The sequence below is a fragment of the Arachis hypogaea genome, chromosome 2, assembly GCF_003086295.3.
Source record: "Arachis hypogaea cultivar Tifrunner chromosome 2, arahy.Tifrunner.gnm2.J5K5, whole genome shotgun sequence".
NCBI lineage: Eukaryota > Viridiplantae > Streptophyta > Magnoliopsida > Fabales > Fabaceae > Arachis > Arachis hypogaea.
In genome coordinates this window covers 75,186,637-75,212,303 of record NC_092037.1, presented here as the reverse complement: position 1 = coordinate 75,212,303, position 25,667 = coordinate 75,186,637, and the positions used below count along the sequence as shown (strand labels likewise).

At 37.8% G+C, this 25,667-nt stretch overlaps 1 protein-coding gene and 1 non-coding gene across 2 annotated transcripts; one reads left to right on the top strand and one right to left on the bottom strand.

Moving 5' to 3' along the window:
- Positions 1 to 4,496: 4,496 nt before the first annotated feature.
- Positions 4,497 to 24,575, top strand: LOC140177130 (uncharacterized). Its single transcript, XM_072209729.1, has 4 exons — positions 4,497 to 4,607; positions 22,927 to 23,230; positions 23,347 to 23,431; positions 24,215 to 24,575. Exons 1-4 carry the CDS (start codon positions 4,497 to 4,499, stop codon positions 24,573 to 24,575), a joined length of 861 nt encoding a protein of 286 aa, XP_072065830.1.
- Positions 12,183 to 12,286, bottom strand: LOC112766367 (small nucleolar RNA R71). Its single transcript, XR_003184301.1, has one exon. It is a non-coding gene; the product is annotated as a small nucleolar RNA R71 (small nucleolar RNA).
- Positions 24,576 to 25,667: the final 1,092 nt, after the last annotated feature.

The following is a 25,667-nucleotide window of genomic DNA, read 5'->3' as shown; positions in this document are numbered from 1 at the left end:
TGTTGTAAAATGTTATAATATTTTGTACAAAAGATTATACTGTTGTAAAAATTCAAAACATTTTGTAACAAAATATCTATTTATTTCAAAAGCTCTAATTATTTTTTAACTAAAATTAATTTATCACAAAATACAATAATTTTGTCACAAGTTATTTATTTGTCACAAAATTCAAAGATTTTTTGTAATTAATAACAAATTTTGTTTCAACATATTAAATATAATACTTCGAATTTTTGAAAATTAACATAATGAGTTATTTATGATTTATTATATTTATTTAAAATTTTATATTCAAAAATTTATTTTAATAAAAATATTTAAGTCAAATTAATGATACTTTGAGTTTAAAATTATTTTAAAAATTAAATAATAAGTCATTTATGATTTATTATATTTATTCAAAATAAAGTTTTAGAGATTTATATATTAAACGGGGTATTTTCTTATTTATAATTTAAAGTTTTAGTAATTAAAAAATATAAAAATTTATAGTATTTCAAGAATAATTAATTTAAAGTTCTAATAATAAAATAATATTTCAAGAATAATTAATTTAATTACTCTAATTATTAAAATTAGAATATTTATTTACAAATAATTTAAAAATTTATAGTTAAATAATATCTTTATATAATTATTCTTAAATTAAAATTAATTTTTAGTTACTATATTAGCCTTATTTTTATTGAGAATACCTAAATCACCCAATTCCTAATCCTAATACAACTCAGACACCCCACCCCCTTTAATTTAGTAGCCGCAACCTTCCCCTTTCCAAAACCCTTACCCACCAGGAAAGAAAAGAATAAAAGAGAAAAGAAAAACGGAAAAATACACACAGTGGGAATCAGAGAAGAGAGATCGGGAATGGAAAAAGGGAGCCGCACTCTGCGCCGTCTAGCCCAAACCGTCGCCGCTGAACCGCCGATCTGCCTTGGAGCCGCTGACCCACGCGTCTCCGCCAGCGTTGACGAAGAAGAGAAAGAGAGATGTTGAGACGGAGAGCGTGCGAGGGAGAAAGGCCAAGGAAAGGAAGAGCGCCGTCGCGGGCTGGCTGTCAGGAGAGCTACTGCGAGCTCGCGTCGTCTGTGCTGTCACCCCCTACCCGTGTCGCGATCTGATACACCACTATTTTATCATATATTTTGGATTGAATTGAGTGGGTTTTGTCAACTACTCTTACACTTATTCATGTAAATTGCATGTTTTTAAGCTTCCTTACCAATTTTGTGCTATGATTGAAAATATGCCTCCTAGGCCTTAATGTTGTTAAGTTTTAATTCTCCTTTATTACCATTTGATGTTGTGATGTGTTTGTTAAGTGTTTTCATGTTTATAGGGCATGAATGGCTTAAAGGATGAAGATGAAGAATGTTAAAGTGGAAGGAACACAAGAAATTAAAGACTTGAGAAGCGAAGAACGACGCGCACGCATGGCTGACGCGTGCGCATGGATGACGCGTGCGCATGACCAGGAGCGTCGTTCAGTGACGCGTACATGTGACAGAGCATCACGTGATGCAGTTAACAAAACTCGTTGGGGCAATTTCTGGGTTGATTTGGACCCAGTTTCAAGCCCGAAAACGCATACTAGAGGCTGGGATGGAGCTGAGACTGAAGATACTTCACTTTTCACTTTAGTTTTTGATTAGTTTTGAATTCTAGTGAGCGAAACTTCTACTTCTCTCTAGGGTTTTGGCATTCTTATTTTTATTTCGAATTGGATCTTGGGAGAGCTGTTGCTACCTTCATTCCTCATCATTTAATTTCTAGTTTCTTCTTTAATTCCCTTAATACTCTTTTTCATTTGGTTATTGAATTTATATTTGGATCTTGTTACTCTTGAATTTTATTAATGCATTGAATTATTTTTATGTTTATTTTTATTACTTGTTTGATCATAGTTAATTATTGATAGTGCTAATTTCGATTAAATTAATTTTTCATAATTATCATGTCTTTTATTTACACCCACCATGTGTTTTTGGAAATGGCATTCACGTTAATGGAGTAAATTTTCCAAATTGGGTGGGGGTTGAGTAATTGGAACCCCTTGAGTTTTTATACCTAAGTATTAATCTGTAATTGGAAATTGCTGTCTAGCTCAATTCTCAGTAACTATAGTCCTTCCCTATGAAATGACTATGACTAGTGAGCTAGAGTTAGTGACGCCCATGATAAACCACTATTTTATGGTTTATCTTGTACTCAATTGAGTGTTTTATATCAACTCTTTACCCACTTATTCATACTATTTGCATGGTTTTACTTTTTCTTTTCGGATTTTGTGCTATGATTGAAAACATGCTTCTTTGGACTTTAATTTTGCTATGTTTAATCCTCTCTTATTACCATTCGATGTCGTGATATATGTGTTAAGTGATTTCAGAGATTAAAGGGTAGGAATGGCTTAGAGGATGGAAAGGAAACATGCAAAAGTGGAATGAATACAAGAAACTGAAGGAATTGCCAAAGCTGTCAGCTAGATCTCTTTGCACTCAAACGGTCATAATTTGAGCTACAAAGGTCCAAATGAGGCGGTTTTAGTTGCGTTGGAAAGCTAACATCCGGGGCTTTGATTTGATATATAATTTTCCATAGTGACCGTACAGCTAGGCGACGCGAATGCGTTCTCCACGCGGACGCATTGCAGTGACGAAAATCAGCATGTTTGATTTCATAACCAGCGAATTCTGGGCTGTTTTTGACCCATTTCTCGGCCCAGAAAACACATATTAGAGGCTATAAAGTGGAGGAATGCATGCATTCATAATTGAACAATTCATATACGACTCATAATTCACTTTTCATAATTTAGATGTAGTTTTTAGAGAGAGAGGTTCTCTCCTCTCTCTTAGGTTTTAGGAATTAGGATTTCAATTTAGGATTATTTCTTCTTCATCACAGGTTCAATGTTCCTTTAATTTATTTTCTACTTTTATTTTATTACTTTAATTGATATATATCTTTTCAATTTAGCTTGTGAACCTTTCCATGTTAGATTTAAATATTCTATTTAATATAATTTGAGGTATTTCAGATATAACATTATTTTATTTTATTTATGTTATGGACGCTTTCAATTTATCCAAATTATTTTCATTCAAGTAGATTTTATTCCCTTTTGGCTTTGGTTAAGTAATTGGTGACGCTTGAGTTATCAAACTCGAGGTGTTGACTGAAAATTAGAATTCCTTGCTAATTAATTTGGATACCACTAACTCTAGCCTTTCCAAGGGAAAGACTAGGACTTGAGGAATCAAATTGATTTATCCACTTAACTTCATAGTTAGAGGTTGACCAAGTGGAAGCAAAAGCCAATTCTCATCTCAATTGATAAGGATAACTAGGATATAACTTCCAAGTCTCATACCTTGCCAAGAGCTTTATTAGTTATTATTTTAATGACTTGTTATTTTATATTACTTGTTTCCTATTTCAAAAACCCAAAATAAAATATATCTTTTTCCATAACCAATAATAAATCATACTTCCCTGCAATTCCTTGAGAAGACGACCCGGGGTTTGAATACTTCGGTTATTTATTTTTATTGGGTTTTCTTAAGTGACAAACAAAATTTTTGTACGAAAGGATTCTCTGTTGGTTTAAAAACTATACTTACAACGCGATCATATTTGTGAAATTCTTTACCGATAGAAAATCTGATCGTCAGCCCACTTGACCTTTCTTCAGTTGCTAGAGGATAACTAAGTGGGAGCAATGAACCTTTATCATTACACTTGGGAAAGACAACAAGGATAGAAATTCCAATTTTCTCACCTAACCAAGGCCTTTTATTTTGATTAATTATCAACTTTTGCTAGCTATCCATTGCTTTAATTTCTAGCTATTTATTTTTCCATTATCAATTTCAAAAATATTCAGAAAAATTCTAACCAGTAATTTGCATCTTGTGTCAACTCTTAGGAAAAGGACTCGAGATTCTACTCCCGGTTATTTATTATTAATTGTGACACATTCAAAATTGATAGTGGAAATTTCGTCGGTTAAGGCTGTACTTGCAATGTTGTTTTAGAAACTACTTTTCAGAAATTCTTAACCGGCATTTATCCACCTATCAACTTTTGGTGTCATTGCCGGGGAGTTGCATATATGTGCTAAGTAATTGGTTGGTGTAAATATATTTATATTTACATAATTGTATCTTTTATTTGTGTGCTTTTTGTTTATTAGTAGTATTTATTATTTATTTTTCTTAGTATACTTTGTTGCGATGAGCTCTATGTTTCTTTTATTGAATGATGCATTCATTACCGGATCCGAGCCTAGCCGCATTTGATCCTGAAATTGAAAAAACCATTTCACGTATTAGGCGAGCTCGGTGTCGGTTAGCCTCCGAGGGTGGTGAAGGGGTTTCGTCCAATTCACCAAACTTACCCGAGGTTGAGTCTGAAGCGTCATTTGAGGAAAAACTAACTCCTCTCCTACTAAATCCATTGACGTCTCTTCTATTGATTTAGGTGCAGATACTATGGATACTCCTAGAAGGATCACTCTCAAGGAAGCGGGAGCTCTAGATTTTACTCTTCGACCATTTCAAGTGCATCATCCGAATTTGACTGCCGATTTTGAACTGAAGACCGTATTGATCAATCTAGTTCCTAAATTCTATGGTTTACCCGCTCAAGAGCCTATCAAGCACCTTAGAGACTTTCAAGCGCTTGTAGTCAATGCACACTCCCTAGGAATTTTGTACCCTTGTAGCCATGAGTTCACCATGCTCATTCTTCACTATTGTGATGCTAGACTTCTTCGGAACCACTTGTACTGGACTAACCCATTCACTATCCGAGATTGGATAGATAATGTTGGCTTCAAGAAATCACGTCACTTCCTTCTACAACTTCTTGAATTGTTGGGTTCAACCTCCTTTGAGGTTGACGGATAGGCTTAGCTCCCTCCTCTAGAAAAATGCGGTGCTCACAAACTTGAGGGGTTATACCAACTATGTCCACCAAACTCTCCCCAATAAACAGTCGCTCCTCTTGTTGGGAAGTAAGTTCCTTTGTAATGATCACTGGGAGCTTTTGATTATCTTCAAGATAAGTATACTTGAGGTGAGGTTTGAAAGGGCTTTAACTCCATAGTTAGGTCATGGCTTGGCACTTGATCATCTGGAACCACTGGAGGTGGCAAGGTGTCTTTAGTATACTCAGAGAGCTTCCCCACACTTGCATCTTGAACCATGTTCTTCTCATCAACTGTATCGTGGTGGACTTCAGCCATAACTTCATCAATAATATCACACTGGAAGATAGAGTGGTCTTCCGGTGGATGCTTCATAGCTTCATCAAGGTTGAAACTCACTGCTCTTCCATCTATTTCAAAGGAATATGTACCTGAGAAGGCATCCAATTTAAACCGAGAGGTCTTCAAGAATGGCCTCCCAAACAGCATAGATGATGGTCTTCCTGAGTCATTAGGGGGCATCTCAAGAATGTAGAAATCAATAGGAAAAATTAACCCCTTAATGCTCACCAAGATGTCTTCCGCAATGCCAACCACAGAGATTATGCTCTTATCTGCCAAAACAAAATGAGCTGCCGACCTTTTCAACGGTGGAATCTTCAAAGCATCATATACAGATAACGGCATAATGCTGACACAGGCGCCTAAGTCACACATACAATCCACAAACTGCATACCACCTATAGTGCAGAAATCGAGCTACCCAAAGGAATAGTTTCTAAATCATGAATCTTCTCTGTAAGAACTGCGACTAATTAATCATCTAGTTAGTTAATTAATATCGCCCAAATTAGGTTTCGAAAATTTAGAATGAGAATTTGAGGATTTAAATATGATTTTTGGACTTAGTAGATTTTTCTGAGACAGAAAATGTATTTTCTACGAAAAACCGAAAAAACCCGCGAATTGGCAGCCGAACTGGTTGAACCGGTTCAAGTCTGCCGGTACCATATGAGAAAAATTTAAAACAGTCAAAAACCTTAGAAAAATATTAAAAATGGAAAATGAGGCGTTAATTTTAAAATTTTGGCCCAAAGTTGGGACAAATGGGCTAAAAACGCTAATGGGTTGGACCGGGTCCAAGTTGGGCCCAAGCCCAACATATATATAGGTTCATTTAATGAACCCATTCAGCACACTACTCTCATAAACACAACACACACCAGCTGATAAGAGAGGAAGGAGAGAAGACTCCATTGTCACTATTCACATAGAACTTCCCAAGCTCATAACTTGAGCTACGGAGCTCCGATCGTCGCACCGTTTGGGGCCACGCGATCCTTGCGAAGAGCTCTACAAAATCTATCCAAGAAACTGGTAAGAAAATCACGAATCCCTCTCAGTTCGTCCTTCAAAATTTCGAAATTCTAGGATTTTTGATTAAGTGAAATTTTATGATTTTGACTGATTAGGTACACTCTAACACTTGATTAACGTTGGGTTTGGCTTCCAAAATTGTTGGGCAAGGCAAGAGGTCTTGAACTCTTGTGAAGTTTTAATTATGATGAGTCCTAGGTTGATTGGTTATGATTTGTGTGTATATAGCTTGATTATTGTGAGTTTGGAAGCCTTTGGAATTGAGATGATGCTTGTTGGGGTTGATTGGTGGCTTGAATTATGGTTGGAGGCTTGATTTTGCACTCAATTTGAGTTTTGGAACATATTAGGAATCAGCCAAGGTATTGTTTTGGTTTCCTCTATGTAATATATAATATTTGTGGATACTTAGGCTATTGACCCATAGGATAGGTTTGAATTGAATTGGTTGTTGAGTTGTTGAATGATGATTTATGATGAATTATGATGGATTGATGATTTTTGAGTATATTGATGAATTATGATGTTGAAATGATAAATATGGTGTTAAATATTTAAATTGGGATGAAATGAGATTGATTATGATGTTTAGTATTGATAGATTTATTATTGATGAAGGTGTTGGTGGATAATTGATTATAGTGTTATATATTTGATGTTTGATGGTTGATAATATTGAAATGTGAAGGAAAGTTTGGTATGAATGGTGGAATGTGATACGAAGGGTGAGTTATGAGGTAAATGGAAGTTTGGTATGGTTTTGGTTTGATTTTGGTTGAGGATCGTGGAAAATTGAAACTTTGAGAACTTTTGGTAAAACTGAAATTTTAGTGAACTTCCATGAATCACATCTTGAGCTACCGTGCTTGAAATTCAATTTATTTTATATCAAATGAAAGAAATATGAACAAGCTTTAAAATGGTGTAAATTTTATAGAAATCCGAATTTGGTAGAAAAAGATATGATTGTGGAAAGTTTGGTGTCAAAATCTGAAATTCTGCAATGTTGCAGAATTTTGTGATTTCTGGTTTGTGTGTGCACACACAGCCTTGTACGCACGCACACCTCTATGATTTTTCAAACCTGTGCGCACGCACAGCCTTGTGCATACACACACAGTGGAAGGCTTTCTGTTTAGAGCACTAGCACAACCTGTGCGCGCAGATAACCAACGAAGTTTTACAACATGTGCGCACGGATACGTTGGAAGGTGCATTCTGTGGAGGACACTAGCACACCTTGTGCGAGCGAATAGAATTGTAAAATTTGGTACCTGTGTGTACGCACACCTCTATGCATACGCACATGTTTTGAAATTCTCTCTGGGCATGCGCACGCACACCCCTATGCGTACGCACATGTCTTGTTTTTCAACTAAACTTTGTTTTTAAACTATTTCACCTTCCCAATGAGTTTGTAAACTTCTGTGACACTAATTTCAGATGCTTTGACTTGTTTTCGGGTATTAGAACATGGGAAAGGTCTTAGGAGATTTAATTTGGTATTATTGTGAAAAGTTAGAGAACAGAGGCTTAGGTTTCTGGTGTACTGAGGATGGGTTTGGTTGAGAGAGAAGGAAGAGTAGTGAATTGATGATTATTGAAAATAAATTGAGAAAGTGACGAACTAATGAGTTCAGAATGGAAATGTTGAATTGTCAGTGGTTGAGATGAGTCGGGGACTCGGAATGAAATGATGGATACATGCCATACTGAAAAATGTTTTATGAAAACCACTGAACAATTGTTTTATACTACGATTGTTAAGACGCTATGCGCCCGACAGGGACGGTGGTTGGATCCCACCTGTTGAGGTAGTGGCGGCGGCGTAAGGGCGGTGGTTCATCCTGCTTGTGTTGAGATGTGAGTTTGATGAGCGGATAATTTATACGCTTTTTGGCATTGTTTTTAGATAGTTTTTAGTATAATCTAGCTATTTTTAGGGATGTTTTCATTAGTTTTTATGCTAAATTCACATTTTTGGACTTTACTATGAGTTTGTGTGTTTTTCTATGATTTCAGGTAATTTCTGGCTGAAATTGAGGGACCTGAGCAAAACTCTGATAAAAGGCTGACAAAGGACTGCTGATGCTGTTGGATTCTGACCTCCCTGCACTCGAAATGGATTTTCTGGAGCTACAGAACTCCAAATGGCGCGCTCTCAACAGCGTTGGAAAGTAGACATCCAAAGCTTTCCAGCAATATATAATAGTCCATAATTTATTCGTGATTAGATGACGTAAACTGGAGCTCAACTCCAGTTCCATGCTGCATTTTGGAGTCAAACGCCAGAAACACGTCACGAACCAGAGTTGAATGCCAAAAACACGTTACAACTTAGTGTTCAACTCCAAAAGAAGCCTCAGCTCGTGTAAAGTTCAAGCTCAGCCCAAGCACACACCAAGTGGGCCCCGGAAGTAGATTTCTGCATCAATTACTTACTTCTGTAAACCCTAGTAGCTAGTCTAGTATAAATAGGACTTTTTACTATTGTATTCGGTGTCTTTGACCATTCGGTCTTTTGACCATAGGTCCTTCTCCCTATTTTCGAATTCATATCATATTTTGGGGGCTGGCCAATCGGCCATGCCTGGACCTTCACTTATGTATTTTCAATGGTGGAGTCTCTACACACCATAGATTAAGGGTGTGGAGCTCTGCTTGTACCTCAAGTTTTAATGCAATTACTACTATTTTCTATTCAATTCGATTTATTCCTGTTGTAAGATACCATTCGTACTTCAACCTGATGGATGTGATGATCTGTGACACTCATCATCATCCGTCCCTATGAACGTGTGCCTGACAACCACTTCCGTTCTACAAGCGAAAGCTAGAGTGTGTATCTCTTGGATTCCTGATGCACGACACATGGTTGCCCTTGCCTGACAATCGAGCCTTCCATTCCGTGAGATCAGAGTCTTCGTGGTATAAGCTATAATTGATGGCGGCATTCATGAGAATCTGGAAAGTCTAAACCTTGTCTGTGGTATTCCGAGTAGGATTCCAGGATTGAATGACTGTGACGAGCTTCAAACTCGCGATTTTTGGGCGTGATGACAAATGCAAAAGAATCAAGGGATTCTATTCCGACATGATCGAGAACCGAAAGATGATTAGCCGTGCCATGACAGAGCATTTGGACCTTTTTCACTGAGAGAATGGGATGTAGCCATTGACAACGGTGATGCCCTACATACAGCTTGCCATGGAAAGGAGTAAGAAGGATTGGATTAAGGCAGTAGGAAAGCAGAGATTCAAAAGGAGCACAACATCTTCATACGCCTATCTGAAATTCCCACCGATGATTTACATAAGTATTTCTATCTTTATTTTCAGTTTATTTATTATTATTATTCGAAAACTCCATAACCATTTATATCCGCCTGACTGAGATTTACAAGATGACCATAGCTTGCTTCATACCAACAATCTCTGTGGGATCGACCCTTACTCACGTAAGGTTTATTACTTGGACGACCCAGTACACTTGCTGGTTAGTTGAGCGAAGTTGTGAAATTATGTTAGATCATGGTATTGAGCACCAAGTTTTTGGGGCTATTACCAGGGAATCAATTTCGAACAACAATTTAAGTATGAATCACAATTTCGTCCACCAAGTTTTTGGCGCCGTTGCCGGGGATTGTTCGAGTATGGACAACTGACGGTTCATCTTGTTGCTCAGATTAGGTAATTTTCTTTTTTTATTTTCTTTTCAAAAAGTTTTCAAAAATATTTTTCAAAGATTTTCTCCCTCTATTTTCAAAAAATCCTTCAGAGTTTTTAAGAATGAATTCTAGAGTTTCAAAATGGTATGCTGAAGCTTGGCTGGCCATCAAGCTTTAGACTAACCTGGTATGATTCCTGGGATTTTGATTGAGGACTTTGAATTCATTACTTCCTTTTTTCTATATGTTTTTCGAAAAATATAAAATAAAATCCAAAAAAAATAAAATTATAAAAATTAAAAATATTGTGTTTCTTGTTTGAGTCTTGAGTCAATTTATAAGTTTGGTGTCAATTGCATATTCATCTTGTTCTTGCAATTTTCGAAAACTCATGCATTCATGGCGTTCTTCATGATCTTCAAGTTGTTCTTGGTAAGTCTTCTTGTTTGATCTTGATGTTTTCTTGTTTTGTATCTTTTGTTGTTTTTCATGTGCATTTTTGCATTCATAGTGTCTAAGCATTAAAGATTTCTAAGTTTGGTGTCTTGCATGTTTTCTTTGCATAAAAAATTTTCAAAAATATGTTCTTGATGTTCATCATGATCTTCAAAGTGTTCTTGGTGTTCATCTTGATATTCATAGTGTTCTTGCATGCATCATGTGTTTTGATTCATAATTTTCATGTTGTGAGTCATTTTTAATGTTTTTCTCTCACATAATTAAAAATTCAAAAATAAAAAAAATATCTTTTCCTTTTTTCTCTCAAAATTTCGAAAATTTGGGTTGACTTAGTCAAAAAATTTTTTAAAATTAGTTGTTTCTTGTAAGTCAAGTCAAAGTTTCAAATTTTAAAAATCTTATCTTTTTAAAACTTTTTCAAAATTCAAATCTTTTTCATTTTTCTTTTATGATTTTCGAAAATTTCAAAAATTATTTTCAAAATCTTTTCTTAATTTTATTTCAAAATTTTCGAAACTTAACTAACAAGTAATGTGATTGGTTCAAAAATTTGAAATTTGTTACTTTCTTGTTAAGAAAGATTCAATCTTTAAATTCTAGAATCTTATCTTTTAGTTTCTTGTTAGTTAAGTAATTAATTTTAATTTTAAAAATTAAATCTTTTCTAACCATATCTTTTTAATCATATCTTTTTATCTTATCTTTTATATCATATTTTTTTTCAAAATTTTATCTTTTTCAAAAATTTGATTTTAAAATATCTTTTCTAACTTCTTATCTTCTTATCTTTTCAAAATTAATTTTCAATTCTTTTTCTAACTATTTGACTTTTTGTTTGTTTCTTATCTTTTTCAAAACCACCTAACAACTTTTCTCTCTCTAATTTTCGAAAATACCTCCCTCTTTTTCAAAAAAATTCTTTTTAATTAATTAATTGTTTTAAATTTTAATTTTAATTTTATTTCTTATCTTAATTTTTGAAAATCATTAACTCCTTTTCAAAAATTATTTTCAAAAACTTCTGTTTCTCATCTTATTTATTTATTCATTCACTAACACTTCTCTTCATCTCAAATCTCTGCTCCTATCCTCACCTTTGTATTTGGATTCTCCTTTCTTTATTCCTTTTCTTCTTCTACTAACAATAAGGAACCTCTTTACTGTGACATAGAGGATTCCTTTTCTTTTTCTGCTCTCTTCTCTTTCATATGAGCAGGAATAAGAAAAAAGGCATTCTTGTTGAAGCTGATCCTGAACCAGAAAGGACTCTGAAGAGGAAACTAAGAGAAGCTAAATTACAACAATCCAGAGACAACCTTGCTGAAATTTTCGAACAAGAAAAGGATATGGCAGCCGAACCCAACAACAATAATGCAAGGAGGATGCTTGGTGATTATACTACACCTACTTCCAAGTTTGATGGAAGAAGCATCTCAATTCCTGCCATTGGAGCAAACAATTTTGAGCTGAAACCTCAATTAGTTGCTCTAATGCAACAAAATTGCAAGTTTTATGGACATCCATTAGAAGATTCCTACCAGTTCTTAACTGAGTTCTTGCAGATTTGTGAGACTGTTAAGACTAATGGAGTAGATCCTGAACTCTACAGGCTCATGCTTTTCCCTTTTGCTGTAAGAGACAGAGCTAGAGCATGGTTGGACTCTCAACCTAAGGATAGCCTGGACTCCTGGGATAAGCTGGTCATGGCCTTCTTGGCTAAATTCTTTCCTCCTCAAAAGCTGAGCAAGCTTAGAGTGGATGTTCATACCTTCAAACAAAAAGATGGTGAATCCCTCTATGAAGCTTGGGAAAGATACAAACAGATGACCAAAAGATGTCCTTCTGACATGTTTTCAGAATGGACCATGATAGATATATTCTATTATGGTCTAGCTGAGTTCTCTAAGATGTCACTGGACCATTTTGCAGGTGGAACCATTTACCTAAAGAAAACGCCTGCAGAAGCTCAAGAACTTATTGACATGGTTGCAAATAACCAGTTCATGTACACTTCTGAGAAGAATTCCGTGAATAATGAGATGCCTCAAAGGAAGGAAGTTCTTGAAACTGATGCTCTGAATGCCATATTAGCTCAGAACAAAATGTTGACTTAGCAAGTCAACATGATTTCTCAAAGTTTGAATGGATGGCAAAATGCTTCCAACAGTACTAAAGAGGCATCTTCTGAAGAAGAAGCTTATGATCCTGAGAACCATGCAATAGCAGAGGTAAATTATATGGGTGAACCTTATGGAAACACCTATAATTCATCATGGAGAAATCATCCAAATTTCTCATGGAAGGATCAATAAAAGCCTCAACAAAGCTTTAATAATGGTGGAAGAAATAGGCTCAACAGTATCAAGCCTTATCCATCATCTTCTCAGCAATAGACAGAGAATTCTGAACAGAGCACCTCTAACTTAGCAAACTTAGTCTCTGATCTGTCTAAAGCCACTTTAAGTTTCATGAGTGAAAGAAGGTCCTCCATTAGAAATCTAGAGGCACAAGTGGGCCAGCTGAGTAAGAAAATCACTGAAACTCCTCCTAGTACTCTCCCAAGCAATACTAAAGAGAATCCAAAAAGAGAGTGCAAGGCAATTGATATAATCAATATGGCCGAACCTAGAGAGGAAGGAGAGGACGTGAATCCCAATGAGGAAGACCTCATGGGACGTCTCTCAAGCAAGAAGGAGTTCCCTATTGAGGACCCAAGGGAATCTGAGGCTCATATAGAGACCATAGAGATTCCATTAAACCTCCTTCTGCCATTCATGAGCTCTGAAGACTATTCTTCCTCTGAAGAGGATGAAAATGTAACTGGAGAGCAAGTTGCTCAATATTTAGGAGCTATCATGAAGCTGAATGCCAAGTTATTTGGTAATGAGACTTGGGAAGGTGAACCTCCCTTGCTCATTAGTGAACTAGATACATGGGTTCAGCAAACTTTACCTCAAAAGAGACAAGATCCTGGCAAATTTGTAATACCCTACACCATAGGCACCATGATCTTTGAAAAAGCTCTGTGTGACCTGGGGTCAGGTATAAATCTTATGCCACTCTCTGTAATGGAGAAGCTGGGAATCATTGAGGTACAACCTGCCATGCTCTAATTACAAATGGCAGACAAGTCAGTAAGACAAGCTTATGGATTAGTAGAGGACGTATTAGTGAAGGTTAAAGGCCTTTACATCCCTGCTGATTTCATAATCTTAGACACTAGGAAGGAGGAGGATGAATGCATCATCCTTGGAAGACCTTTCCTAGCCACAGCAGGAGCTGTGATAGATGTTAACAGAGGAGAATTAGTCCTTCAATTGAATGGGGACTACCTTGTGTTTAAGGCTCAAGGATCTTCTTCTTTAACAATAGAGAGGAAGCATGAAAAGCTTCTCTCAGTACAGAGTCAAACAAAGCCCCCACAATCAAACTCTAAGTTTGGTGTTGAGTGGCCACAGCCAAACTTTAAGTTTGGTATTGAATCCCCACATTCAAACTTTAAGTTTGGTGTTGGGAGTCTACAACATTGACCTGATCACCTGTGAGGCTCCATGAGAGCCCACTGTCAAGCTATTGACATTAAAGAAGCGCTTATTGGGAGGCAACCCAATTTTTATTTTAATTATTTTTATTTTTCTTTTATTGTTCTTTAATGTTTTGTTAGGTTCATGATCATGTGGAGTCATGAAAAAATACTAAAATTAAAAACAGAATAAAAAACAACAGAAGAAAAACCACACCCTGGAGGAAGGACTTACTGGCGTTCAAACGCCAGTAAGGAGCATCTGGCTGGCGTTCAATGCCAGAACAGAGCATGGATCTGGCGTTGAACGCCAGAAACAAGCAACATCCTGGCGTTTAAACGCCAGGAAAATACCTTGAGGAGAGCTGGCGCTGAACGCCAGAAACAAGCATGGAACTGGCCTTCAACGCCAAAAACATGCTGCAAATGGGCGTTGAACGCCCAAAACAAGCATCACTCTAGCGTTTAAACGCCAGAAGTGCATACAAAGGCGTTTTACACGCCTAATTGGTGCAGGGATGTAAATCCTTGACACCTCAGGATCTGTGGACCCCACAGGATCCCCACATACCTCAACTCACCTTCTCTCTTCTTCACCAATCACCTTAATCCCTCTTCCCCATCACCTCTTCACCACTCACCTCCATCGATCTCTTCCCCACCCAATCCCACCCATATGGCCGAACCATACACATCTCTCCCTCTCCTCCATTTCTTCTTTTCCTTCCATTCTTTCTTCTTTTGCTCGAGGGCGAGCAACATTCTAAGTTTGGTGTGGTAAAAGCATAGCTTTTTTTTTGCTTTTCCATAACTATTGATGGCACCTAAGGCCAGAGAAACCTCAAAAAAAAAAAAGAAAAGAGAAAAGGAAAGACAATTGCTTCCACCTCCGAGTCATGAGAGATGGAGAGATTCATCTCAAGAATCCATAGCTCAGTAGTAGTGCATTTGACTGCAAATCAAGAGATCCCTGAGATACCTCAGGGGATACATGTTCCTCCACATAATTATTAGGAGCAACTAAGGATAGGAGCACCAAAATCACTAGGGATCAGGCAACAAAGGCAAGGAAGAGACATAGAGGAGCTCAAAAAGCACCATTGGTCCTTCAAGAAGGCGCCACCCTCACTAAGGTGGACTCATTCCTTAACTTCCTTGTTCTTGATTCTCTATTTTTCGATTTTTAAGCTTTATGTTATCTATGTTTGTGTCTTTATTGCATGATAATTAATATGTAGTAACTATATCTTAAGGCTATAAATAATTTCATAAATCCTTCACCTCTCTTAAATGAAAAATGTTTCTAATTCAAAAGAACAAGAAGTACATGAATTTCAAAATTATCCTTGAATTTATTTTAATTATATTAATGTGGTGACAATACTTTTTGTTTTCTGAATGAATGCTTGAATAGTGCATATTTTTAATCTTGTTGTTTATGAATGTTAAAATTGTTGGCTCTTGAAAGAATGATGAACAAAGAGAAATGTTATTGACAATCTGAAAAATCATGAAAATTGATTCTTGAAGCAAGAAAAAGCAGTGAATAGCAAAAGCTTGCGAAAAAAAAAGTGAAAAAAATTAAATAGAAAAAAGAAAAAAAGAAAAAGCAAGCAGAAAAAGCCAATAGCCCTTAAAACCAAAAGGCAAGGGTAAAAAGGATCCAAGGCTTTGAGCATCAATGGATAGGAGGGCCCAAGGAAATAAAATCCAGGCCTAAGCGGCTAAATCGAGTTGTCCCTAACCATGTGCTTGTGGCATGCAGGTCCAAGTGAAAAGCTTGAGACTGAGTGGTTAAAGTCGTGATCCAAAGCAAAAAGAGTGTGCTTAAGAGCTCTGGACACCTCTAACTGGAGACTTTAGCAAAGCTGAGTCACAATCTGAAAAGGTTCACCCAGTCATGTGTCTGTGGCATTTATGTATCCGGTGGTAATACTGGAAAACAAAGTGCTTAGGGCCACGGTCAAGACTCATAAAAGTAGCTGTGTTCAAGAATCAACAAACTTAACTAGGAGAATACAAAATTACCTCTTCGATGCTAAGAATAGGGTGCTGTCTCTTTCTAGTAAATAGAATCATTCCTATCATGACTGTAAAGCAATGGAATGAGCGATCTCAGATGTCATTCTTGCATCATGACGCCGAGAACCGTCTGCTCTCTCTTTTCCGCAAACTTAGTAGATTAGATGGAAAGAAAAATTTGGTCACATAGATCTTCTTTCCTACAGTAGCAGATTCGGCTAGTGATCAGTACCCTCTCTTTATTCCCATAGAAAGACTCTTATCTTAAACAAACTCTCGGATTGGCTGAGCTTTCAAAGATTGAAGAGGACAAGAAAGGGATCGAACTCATGTAACTAAGAAAATAAATCCTTAGCTTTAGTGCAGTCAATAACACTATCTGAAATTCTAAGTTCCTATAGATGCCAATCATTCTAAACTTCAAAGGAGAAAGTGAGATGCCAAAACTGTTCAGAAGCAAAAAGCTACAAGTCCCGCTCATCTAATTAGAATTAATATTCATTGATATTTTGGGATTTATAGTATATTCTCTTCTTTTTTATCCTAATTGATTTTTGGTTGCTTGGGAACAAGCAACAATTTAAGTTTGGTGTTGTGATGAGCGGATAATTTATACACTTTTTGGCATTGTTTTTAGATAGTTTTTAGTATAATCTAGCTATTTTTAGGGATGTTTTCATTAGTTTTTATGCTAAATTCACATTTCTGGACTTTACTATTAGTTTGTGTGTTTTTCTGTGATTTCAGGTAATTTCTGGCTGAAATTGAGGGACCTGAGCAAAACTCTGATAAAAGGCTGACAAAGGACTACTGATGCTGTTGGATTCTGACCTCCCTGCACTCGAAATAGATTTTCTGGAGCTACAAAACTCCAAATGGCGTTCTTTCAACGGCGTTGGAAAGTAGACATCCAGAGCTTTCCAGCAATATATAATAGTTCATACTTTATTTGTTATTAGACGACGTATACTGGCGCTCAACTCTAGTTCCATGCTGCATTCTGGAGTCAAACGCCAGAAACACGTCACGAACCAGAGTTGAACGCCAAAAACACGTTACAACTTGGCGTTCAACTCCAAAAGAAGCCTCAGCTCGTGTAAAGTTCAAGCTCAGCCCAAGCACACACCAAGTGGGCCCCGGAAGTGGATTTCTGCATCAATTACTTACTTCTGTAAACCCTAGTAGCTAGTCTAGTATAAATAGAACTTTTTACTATTGTATTCGGTGTCTTTGACCATTCGGTCTTTTGACCATAGGTCCTTCTCCCTATTTTTGAATTCATATCATATTTTGGGGGCTGGCCATTCGGCTATGCCTGGACCTTCACTTATGTATTTTCAACGGTGGAGTCTCTACACACCATAGATTAAGGGTGTGGAGCTCTGCTGTACCTCAAGTTTTAATACAATTACTACTATTTTCTATTCAATTTGATTTATTCCTGCTCTAAGATACCATTCGTACTTCAACCTGATGGATGTGATGATCTGTGACACTCATCATCATCCGTCCCTATGAACGCGTGCCCGACAACCACTTCCGTTCTACAAGCGAAAGCTAGAGTGTGTATCTCTTGGATTCCTGATGCACGACGCATGGTTGCCCTCGCCTGACAACCGAGCCTTCCATTCTGTGAGATCAGAGTCTTCATGGTATAAGCTAGAATTGATGGCGGCATTCATGAGAATCTGGAAAGTCTAAACCTTGTCTGTGGTATTCTGAGTAGGATTTCCGGGATTGAATGACTGTGACGAGCTTTAAACTCGCGATTGTTGGGCAAGATGACAAACGCAAAAGAATCAAGGGATTCTATTCGGACATGATCGAGAACCGACTGATGATTAGCCGTGCCATGACAGAGCATTTGGACCTTTTTCACTGAGAGGATAGGATGTAGCCATTGACAACGGTGATGCCCTACATACAGCTTGCCATGGAAAGGAGTAAGAAGGATTGGATGAAAGCAGTAGGAAAGTAGAGATTCAGAAGGAGCACAGCATCTTCATACGCCTATCTGAAATTTCCACCGATGATTTACATAAGTATTTCTATCTTTATTTTCAGTTTATTTATTATTATTATTCGAAAACTCCATAACCATTTATTATCCGCCTGACTGAGATTTACAAGATGACCATAGCTTGCTTCATACCAACAATCTCTGTGGGATCGACCCTTACTCACGTAAGGTTTATTACTTGGACGACCCAGTACACTTGCTGGTTAGTTGAGCGAAGTTGTGAAATTATGTTAGATCATGGTATTGAGCACCAAGTTTTTGGGGCCATTACCAGGAATCAATTTCGAACAACAATTTAAGTATGAATCACAATTTTGTCCACCAGAGGTCTGTGGCAAGAGTATCCCGCTCGTATCCCTTCGGATCAATAGAGTGTGCAGGCACAAAATCCTGGACCGTGTTCCGAGCACCATATCTCGGGGGTTCCCAATGATGATTTTGAAGGGCGACATCTCCATGGAGATGTGTCGGTTTGGCAGTTGAACCGACAATGTGATATCACAGCCAATAGGACAGGCATTCATCATGTGCATCTTCTATCTGTTTGTTTGCTTTGTCGACTCGTAATTGCTTGCCTAATTGTATAACATGCCTAATTGCATACTTGATTTACATGCTGTATATGCTTATACTTGTGTTTTACTTGCTTTGAAATTATCTGTGTTTTCTACTGGGATTGAGGATGTTCGAAAGGCGGTGGCGATGGGATCGCACAGAGGATAGGTTGGTGAAGGCTGTGGGACAGCGGAGAACTGTTAGACCAGAAAATCTCCTAAGTTAGATTACCCTTTTATTATGTTGAGGTTTTAAGTTATGCATTACTGTTTTAGTTATGCTTTAAGATGAATCTGTGATGGATATGAAGTTCTATGATTGCCTTTGGCATCCCGGGGTCTTATATCTTACATCACTAGGCACTGTTACCATACTGAGAACCTCCGGTTCTCATACCATATTTTGTTATTTTTTTATGCAGGTCGCAACCCGCCTTGGTGAGTTTCTTAGTGGTGATAGAGCAGAGGATCTTCATTCTGTTTTGGATGTCTTTTGTTTATTTTGTATATGTCTCTCATCTTTTGTATTTTACTTTTGCCTAGAGGCATTATTTTGAGAGAAAAACTTGTATAAGTTGTTTTAACTTTCAGATTTCTATATGGTCTGTATATAGCTAGCCAGCTTAAACTCCGCGAGTCATGGCTAGATTCTTATACTACTATACTCTATTATTTTGTTATGTCATATCTATACCTTGTGCGATAAGTTTGTAACTTCGTGAGTACGTTTTGCGCTTTTCAAATCCTGTTTTTGAGCTATATCCTTCATCAGGCTTCTAGAATATATTATTTCTTTCTATATATTATATGTATGAGCTTAGAACTATCGTAACCTTTGATTAATCTTTGCTTTATGACGTGAGGTAAGGCTTAGGGTAATTAGGGTGTTACATTCTCCTTATTCATGCACAAATCCTTTAGAAACTTAGCATATTCAGGTACCTGATGAATAGCATCAAAAAGGGGAATAGTTACCTCAACCTTCTTGAAGTTATCCACCATCTTGGGATCTAGCTCCATTTTTTTTAGTCCTTCTAGCTTTGTGTGGAAAAGGAATGGGAATGGCCTCTTTCAAAACATTGTCTTCTTTAGAAACTCCATCCCTTGGTTGAGCGAATTCTTCTTATTCAACTGCTGGTGCACAAATTCCCACACTCTGTACAGCTGTACCAGCAAGTGCACTGGGTCGTCCAAGTAATACCTGAGCGAGTCAAGATGGATCCCACGACGATTGTGGTTTGAAGCAAGCTATGGTTATCTTGCAGGTCTTAGTAAGGCAAAATCAAAAGGTTGTTGGATACGAAATTGTATTAGGATTATTAGAATCAGTAATAGGAATATAGTTGAGGATTGGAGTTGCTTTGTCTTTTTGGATTAACTCTGGTATTACTGTCTTCTTTACTTGTGAGTGATTTCTTTAATTGTAGGATGTATGTGATCAATGCCATGGGCCGTGGTCATTGATCTCCTCTACTATAGATTGAACGCCATTGGCTGTGGTCATCTAATCTGACGAAAGTTAAAGCTCTAGCAGTTCATTCTCCTGGCGATCCTACTCAAAATGCTATAGACAAGGTCGAATCTTTTGGATAAGAGAATGCTGCTTCTTTGGGTTCTAGCCTATACCACAGAGACCTTAATCTCCCCAAAAATCAGCTGAACTGATGTCTCGAGAATTCTCTAACGAAGTCATGAATTAGCCGTTTGAGAGATGTATAAACATAGCTGGCAGTTCGCGCTTTCCAGTCACGTATTCACATGAACCCAAGTAGACGCACGTGTTTGTCATGCACATTCATCTTAATATGATGAACAGAGTTGATTGTTAGTGATCATCCTATTCACCATGTTAAAGAGCGAGTATACATCTTAAAAATAAATCAAACACGGATCGAAGAAGAAATAGTAATACTTTTATTAATTCATAGGACTCAACGGGGCTCCTCCCCTCAACCTAAGAGGTTTATAAACTCATACTGATAGGAAATACAAAGTAGTAAATGAAAATTATGTGAATGATGTGCATCTCCCCCTTTAGAGAGATGTAAAATAAGTCTTAAATACTGAACAAATGACTAGTAAGGGTAAAACAGTCTATCTAGTGCTAAAATCTACTTCTGGGGCCCACTTGGTGAGTGTTTGGGCTGAGTTTTGATGAGATCCATGTGCTATGAGGTCTCTAGAGCATGAAACACTGGCTAGGGGATCCTCTCTGGGCGTTTGGACGCTGGTCTCTGCTCTTTGGGCGCTGTGGACTCCTGAAAGGGGGCAGGAATCTGGCGTTGGACGCTAGTTTTGAGCCTTCTAATCTGAAGCAAAGTATGGACTATTATACATTGCTGGAAAGCTCTGAAAGTCACCTTTTCATAACCATTAAGAAAGCTCCATTTGAACTTATATAGCTCCAGAAAAGCTCTTACGAGTTCAAGGAGGTCAGATCTAGACAGCATCTGCAGTGCTTTCTCTGTCTCTGAATCAAACTTTTGCTCTAGCTCCTCAATTTCAGCTAGAAAATACCTGAAATTATAGAAAAACACAAAAAATCATAGTAGAATCCAGAAATATGAATTTAACACTAAAACCTATAAAAACTTAATAAAAACTAAACAAAATACACTAAAAACTATATGAAAATGATGCCAAAAAGCGTATAAAATATCCGCTCATCAACTGCCTTTTGTACCTTATCCTCGTCTGCCACATCTTCTACCTCAACAACATCTTCATCCTGGGTGGCTGGTCATGTGCTTGGCTTCTCGGGACTCCTCTCTTACAATGTAGTGCCTGACTTCAAAGTGATGGCATTGATTCCACCCTTGGGGTTGGGTAAAGGTTTAGAGGGAAGTGCACTAGAGCCTGAAGGTTGAGTATTAGAGGTAGAGAATGGTTCCATATGGGATATAAGAGCATGAAGAGTAGATGTAAGACCGGTGAGGCTAGAGGTAAGTGAAGTTTGAAGCTCTTTTTGTCCTTGAAGAATAGAACAGAGTGTTTCGTCTTGGTTGGAGGAAGAAGGAGGGTAGGTAATTTGGGAAACTTGTGGTTGGTTGAGTTGAGGTGGTTGGTATTTTTGGACTTGGTTTTATTGTTGGTAGGAAGGATTTTGTTGATATTGCTTTTGTTGGTAGTTATTGTTCCACCTTTGATTTTCACCATTGTCTCTGCCTCCTTGGTTGTAGTTGTCTCTCCATCCTTGTTGTCCTTGTCGGACGGTTGTAATAAGCATTGGTAGCTGCCAAGGTGTTGTCCTCTTGGAGTTGTGGACATTCATCAGTATAGTGAGAATAGCAAGCGCAAATCCTACATACTCTCTGAGGGACTAATTATTGACATTGTTATTGTGGAGGGGGTGGAGGTTGTTGTTGATTGAGCTAGATTTGCTTGAGTATATTGGTCATTTCTTCCAAAGTCTTGGTGAGAGTGGCAGTCTCATACTAGAAGAAACTTCCGCAATAGCCTTGGGATGATTATTCCTTTGCCTTGCATGTTAGGTAGACTCGGGTAAATCGGTGATAAGTTGCCACGCTTCCGTTGCCATCTTGTACTTTGTCAAAGAGCCATTACTCGCAGCGTCCAAGAGGGTTTTATCTTGAGGCTTCATGCCTTGGAAGAAGTAACTAATTAACACCAACTGGTCAATCATGTGATGGGGGCAGAATCAAGGAGATTCCTAAAGCGTTCCCAATACTCATAGAGAGTTTTTGATTCACGTTGAATAACGCAAGAAATTTCCTTTCTCAATCTATCTGTGACCTCTGGTAGAAAGAACTTGTCCAAAAATTTCCTTCTAAGCAAATTTCAATTAGTAACAACAGTTTCGGGTTGAGTGTAGAACCACTCCTTTGCCTTTCCCTCAAGAGAAAATGGGAAGGCATATAACCAAACAGCAACCTCATCCGTGGGAAACTTTGGCTACTCACAAGGATCACTATCCACTACCTTTCATCGATCAAATGCTTGATCACCTGTCAGGTAAATCACATTATTGCTTTTTAGATGGCTATACTAGTGATTTTCAGATCCATATTGCTCCAGAAGACCAAGAGAAAACTACTTTCACATGCCCTTTTGGAACATTTGCATATAAGAGAATGCCTTTTGGTTTATGTAATACACCAGCTACGTTTCAAATGTGCATGATGAGTATCTTCTTGGATCTTCTTGAGCATTGTATGGAAGTATTTATAGATGACTTTAATGTATATGGTGATTCTTTCGATCTTTGTTTGGATAATCTTGCTAGAGTATTAGAAAGATGTGCTAGTTCAAACCTTGTGCTTAATTTTGAAAAATGCCATTTTATGGTAAAGCAAGGTATTGTTCTAGGCCATGTTATTTCTGATACTGGTATATCTATTGATCCTGCAAAGGTTGATGTTATTTCTGGTTTATCTTACCCCTCTTCTGTGAGGGAAGTCCGTTCTTTTCTTGGCCATGCAAGTTTCTACCGGCGTTTTATCAAGGACTTCAGTAAGGTTGCACTACCCCTTTTTCGTATGCTGCAGAAAGACGTAGAGTTTGACTTGAGTGAAGACTGCATGGAAGCATTTGACAAGTTGAAGATTGCCTTGACCCAAGCTCCTATTGTGAGAGGCCCTGACTGGAGTAGGTCATTCGAGATTATGTGCGACGCATCTAACTATGCGGTAGGAGCGACGCTGGCTCAGCGCAAAGGTAACGATCCCTATATTATAGCTTATGCTTCTAAAACTTTAGATGGTGCCAGTCTAATTATACTAGCACTGAAAAGGAACTTTTAGCAATTTTTTTTGCCTTGGATAAATTTCAAGCTTATTTACTTGGAACCAAAGTTGTAGTATCTTCAGATCATGCGGCTTTGAAATACTTGTTAGCTAAGAAAGAGTCAAAACCAAGGTTAATCCATTGGATATTGCTATTGCAAGAGTTTGATTTAGAAAACAAAGATAGGAGAGGTTCCCAAAATTTAATGACAGACCACTTGAGTCACCTAGAACATATTAAAAGTGACTCCACTCCTATTAATGATGTATTTCCACTTGATAGCTTGCAGGAAATATCCAAGGCGGTGCCTTGGTATGTACCCATAGCTAATTATTTGGTTAGTCACATCTTTCCTCCTAATTTTTCTAAACATAAAAAGGATAAGCTCAAGAGCGAGTCCGAGTACTACATATGGGATGGCCCATATTTATCGAGATGTGGTGCTGACCAAATAATTAGGTGTGTTGCACAATTCGAAATCCAATCTATTTTAGAGGCATGCCACTCTTCTGAGAGTGGTGGACACTTTGGTTCTCAAAGAACTGCAAGAAAAATTTTAGACTGCAGATTTTGGTGGCCCACACTTTTTAAGGATGTTAATCTTTTCTGTGACTCTTGCCACTAATGCCAAAGGTTTGGAAACATATTCAAGAGGGATGAGATGCCCCAACAACTCATGTTATTTTGTGAAATTTTTTATGTTTGGGTTATTGACTTCATGGGTCCATTTCCAAACTCGAATGGTTTCTTATATATTCTCTTAGCTGTTGATTATGTTTCTAAGTAGGTGGAAGCAATTCCTACCCGTACTGATGATACTAACATGGTTGTCTCTTTTGTTAGGAATAATATTATTTGTCGCTTTGGATCACCACGAGCAATCGTGAGTGATCAAGACTCTTATTTTTGTAACAGAAGAATGATAGGTTTGATGAAGAAACATGGCATCATTCACAAGGTGGCGACGGCTTACCATCTCCAAACAAATTGCCAAGCCGAGATGTCTAATAGAGAGATCAAGTGCATACTCGAGAAGATTGTTAAACCTCATAGAAGGGACTGGAGCTCTAGGCTTGGAGATGCGCTATGGGCTTATCGAACAGGTTACAAGACAACAATCGGCATGATTCCGTTCCTCCTAGTCTACAAAAGAGCTTGTCACCTTCCGGTAGAAGTGGAACACAAAGCTTACTGGGCTGTGAAGGAATGCAACTCAGGATTGGGAGGAGCCGAGATTGAAAGAAAATTACAACTGGAGGAATTGGAGTGCCTTTAGCTAGAAGCGTATGAAAATTCAAGGCTCTACAAAAAAAAGGTGAAGGAGGTACATGATAAGAACATCAAGAGAAGAGAGTTTAGAGCTGGGGATTAAGTCCTTTTCTATAACTCAAGGTTGGGATTAATGCCGGGCAAGCTGAGGTCAAGGTGGGATGGACCCTACATGGTGGAGAAGGTTGAGCCGTATGGAGTTGTCCACCTAAGTCACCCCTCAAGCCCTACCTTCTTCAAAGTCAATGGCCATCGTTTAAAGCTTTATCATGGTGCAAAAGTGAAGAACAACAAGGAGCTAGAGATCTTCTTCTTGAAGGATCCAGCAAAGAAAGAGGACTGAGCCTATGGACCGTCCAACTTAAGGACGTTAAAGAAAAGTGCTAGGTGGGAGGCAACCTACCATGGTGTGATCTTCCTTTTTTATAGTTCTATTTTATTTATTTGCTTATATTTGTTTCATTAGTTGTCTTTGTTAATATTTCAAATAAGCATGTTTCCCTTTTGTTCTAAATTATTTTTATGTTTAAAAAAAAAGGAAGCAGCTCACACGTAAGCGTCATCGACGCGCATGCGTCATATGGATGCTGGCGCTCTCTGGTACAAAACCAAAGAGTTGCGCTGGAACTCTGCGGGTGGCGTGCCAGGCACACAACCCACCCCACGCATATGCCTCGCTGACGCGTACGCGTCACCCAGCCATTTCATCCTTTCATGCGTGAATGATGCGTACGCGTCACTTTCATAATCCACTCGTACGCGTGGCCGACACTTACGCGTCACTATCTGTTTTTAAATTCTGAACACGCAGACCCAGTTCTTCGCTGTCCCCCCTTTCTTTTGTTTCCTTTATTTTCTCCCCCCTTCCTTCTTTGTTCTTTCTTCTTCCCTTTTCACTACCCTTCCCCTTTTTCCGGCGGACCTCCACCTGTGACCACCGTTCTCCAGCATCATTTTTCTCTTCTCTCTACTATCCCTCTTCTTTCTTCCCCCCTATTCTTTCTCTCTTACTTCCACTTACCACTACTCCTTCTTGCATTTAAGGTTTCACTATTCCCTCATTATCTTCTCTATTTTACTTTAATGTAGTTACATCTCA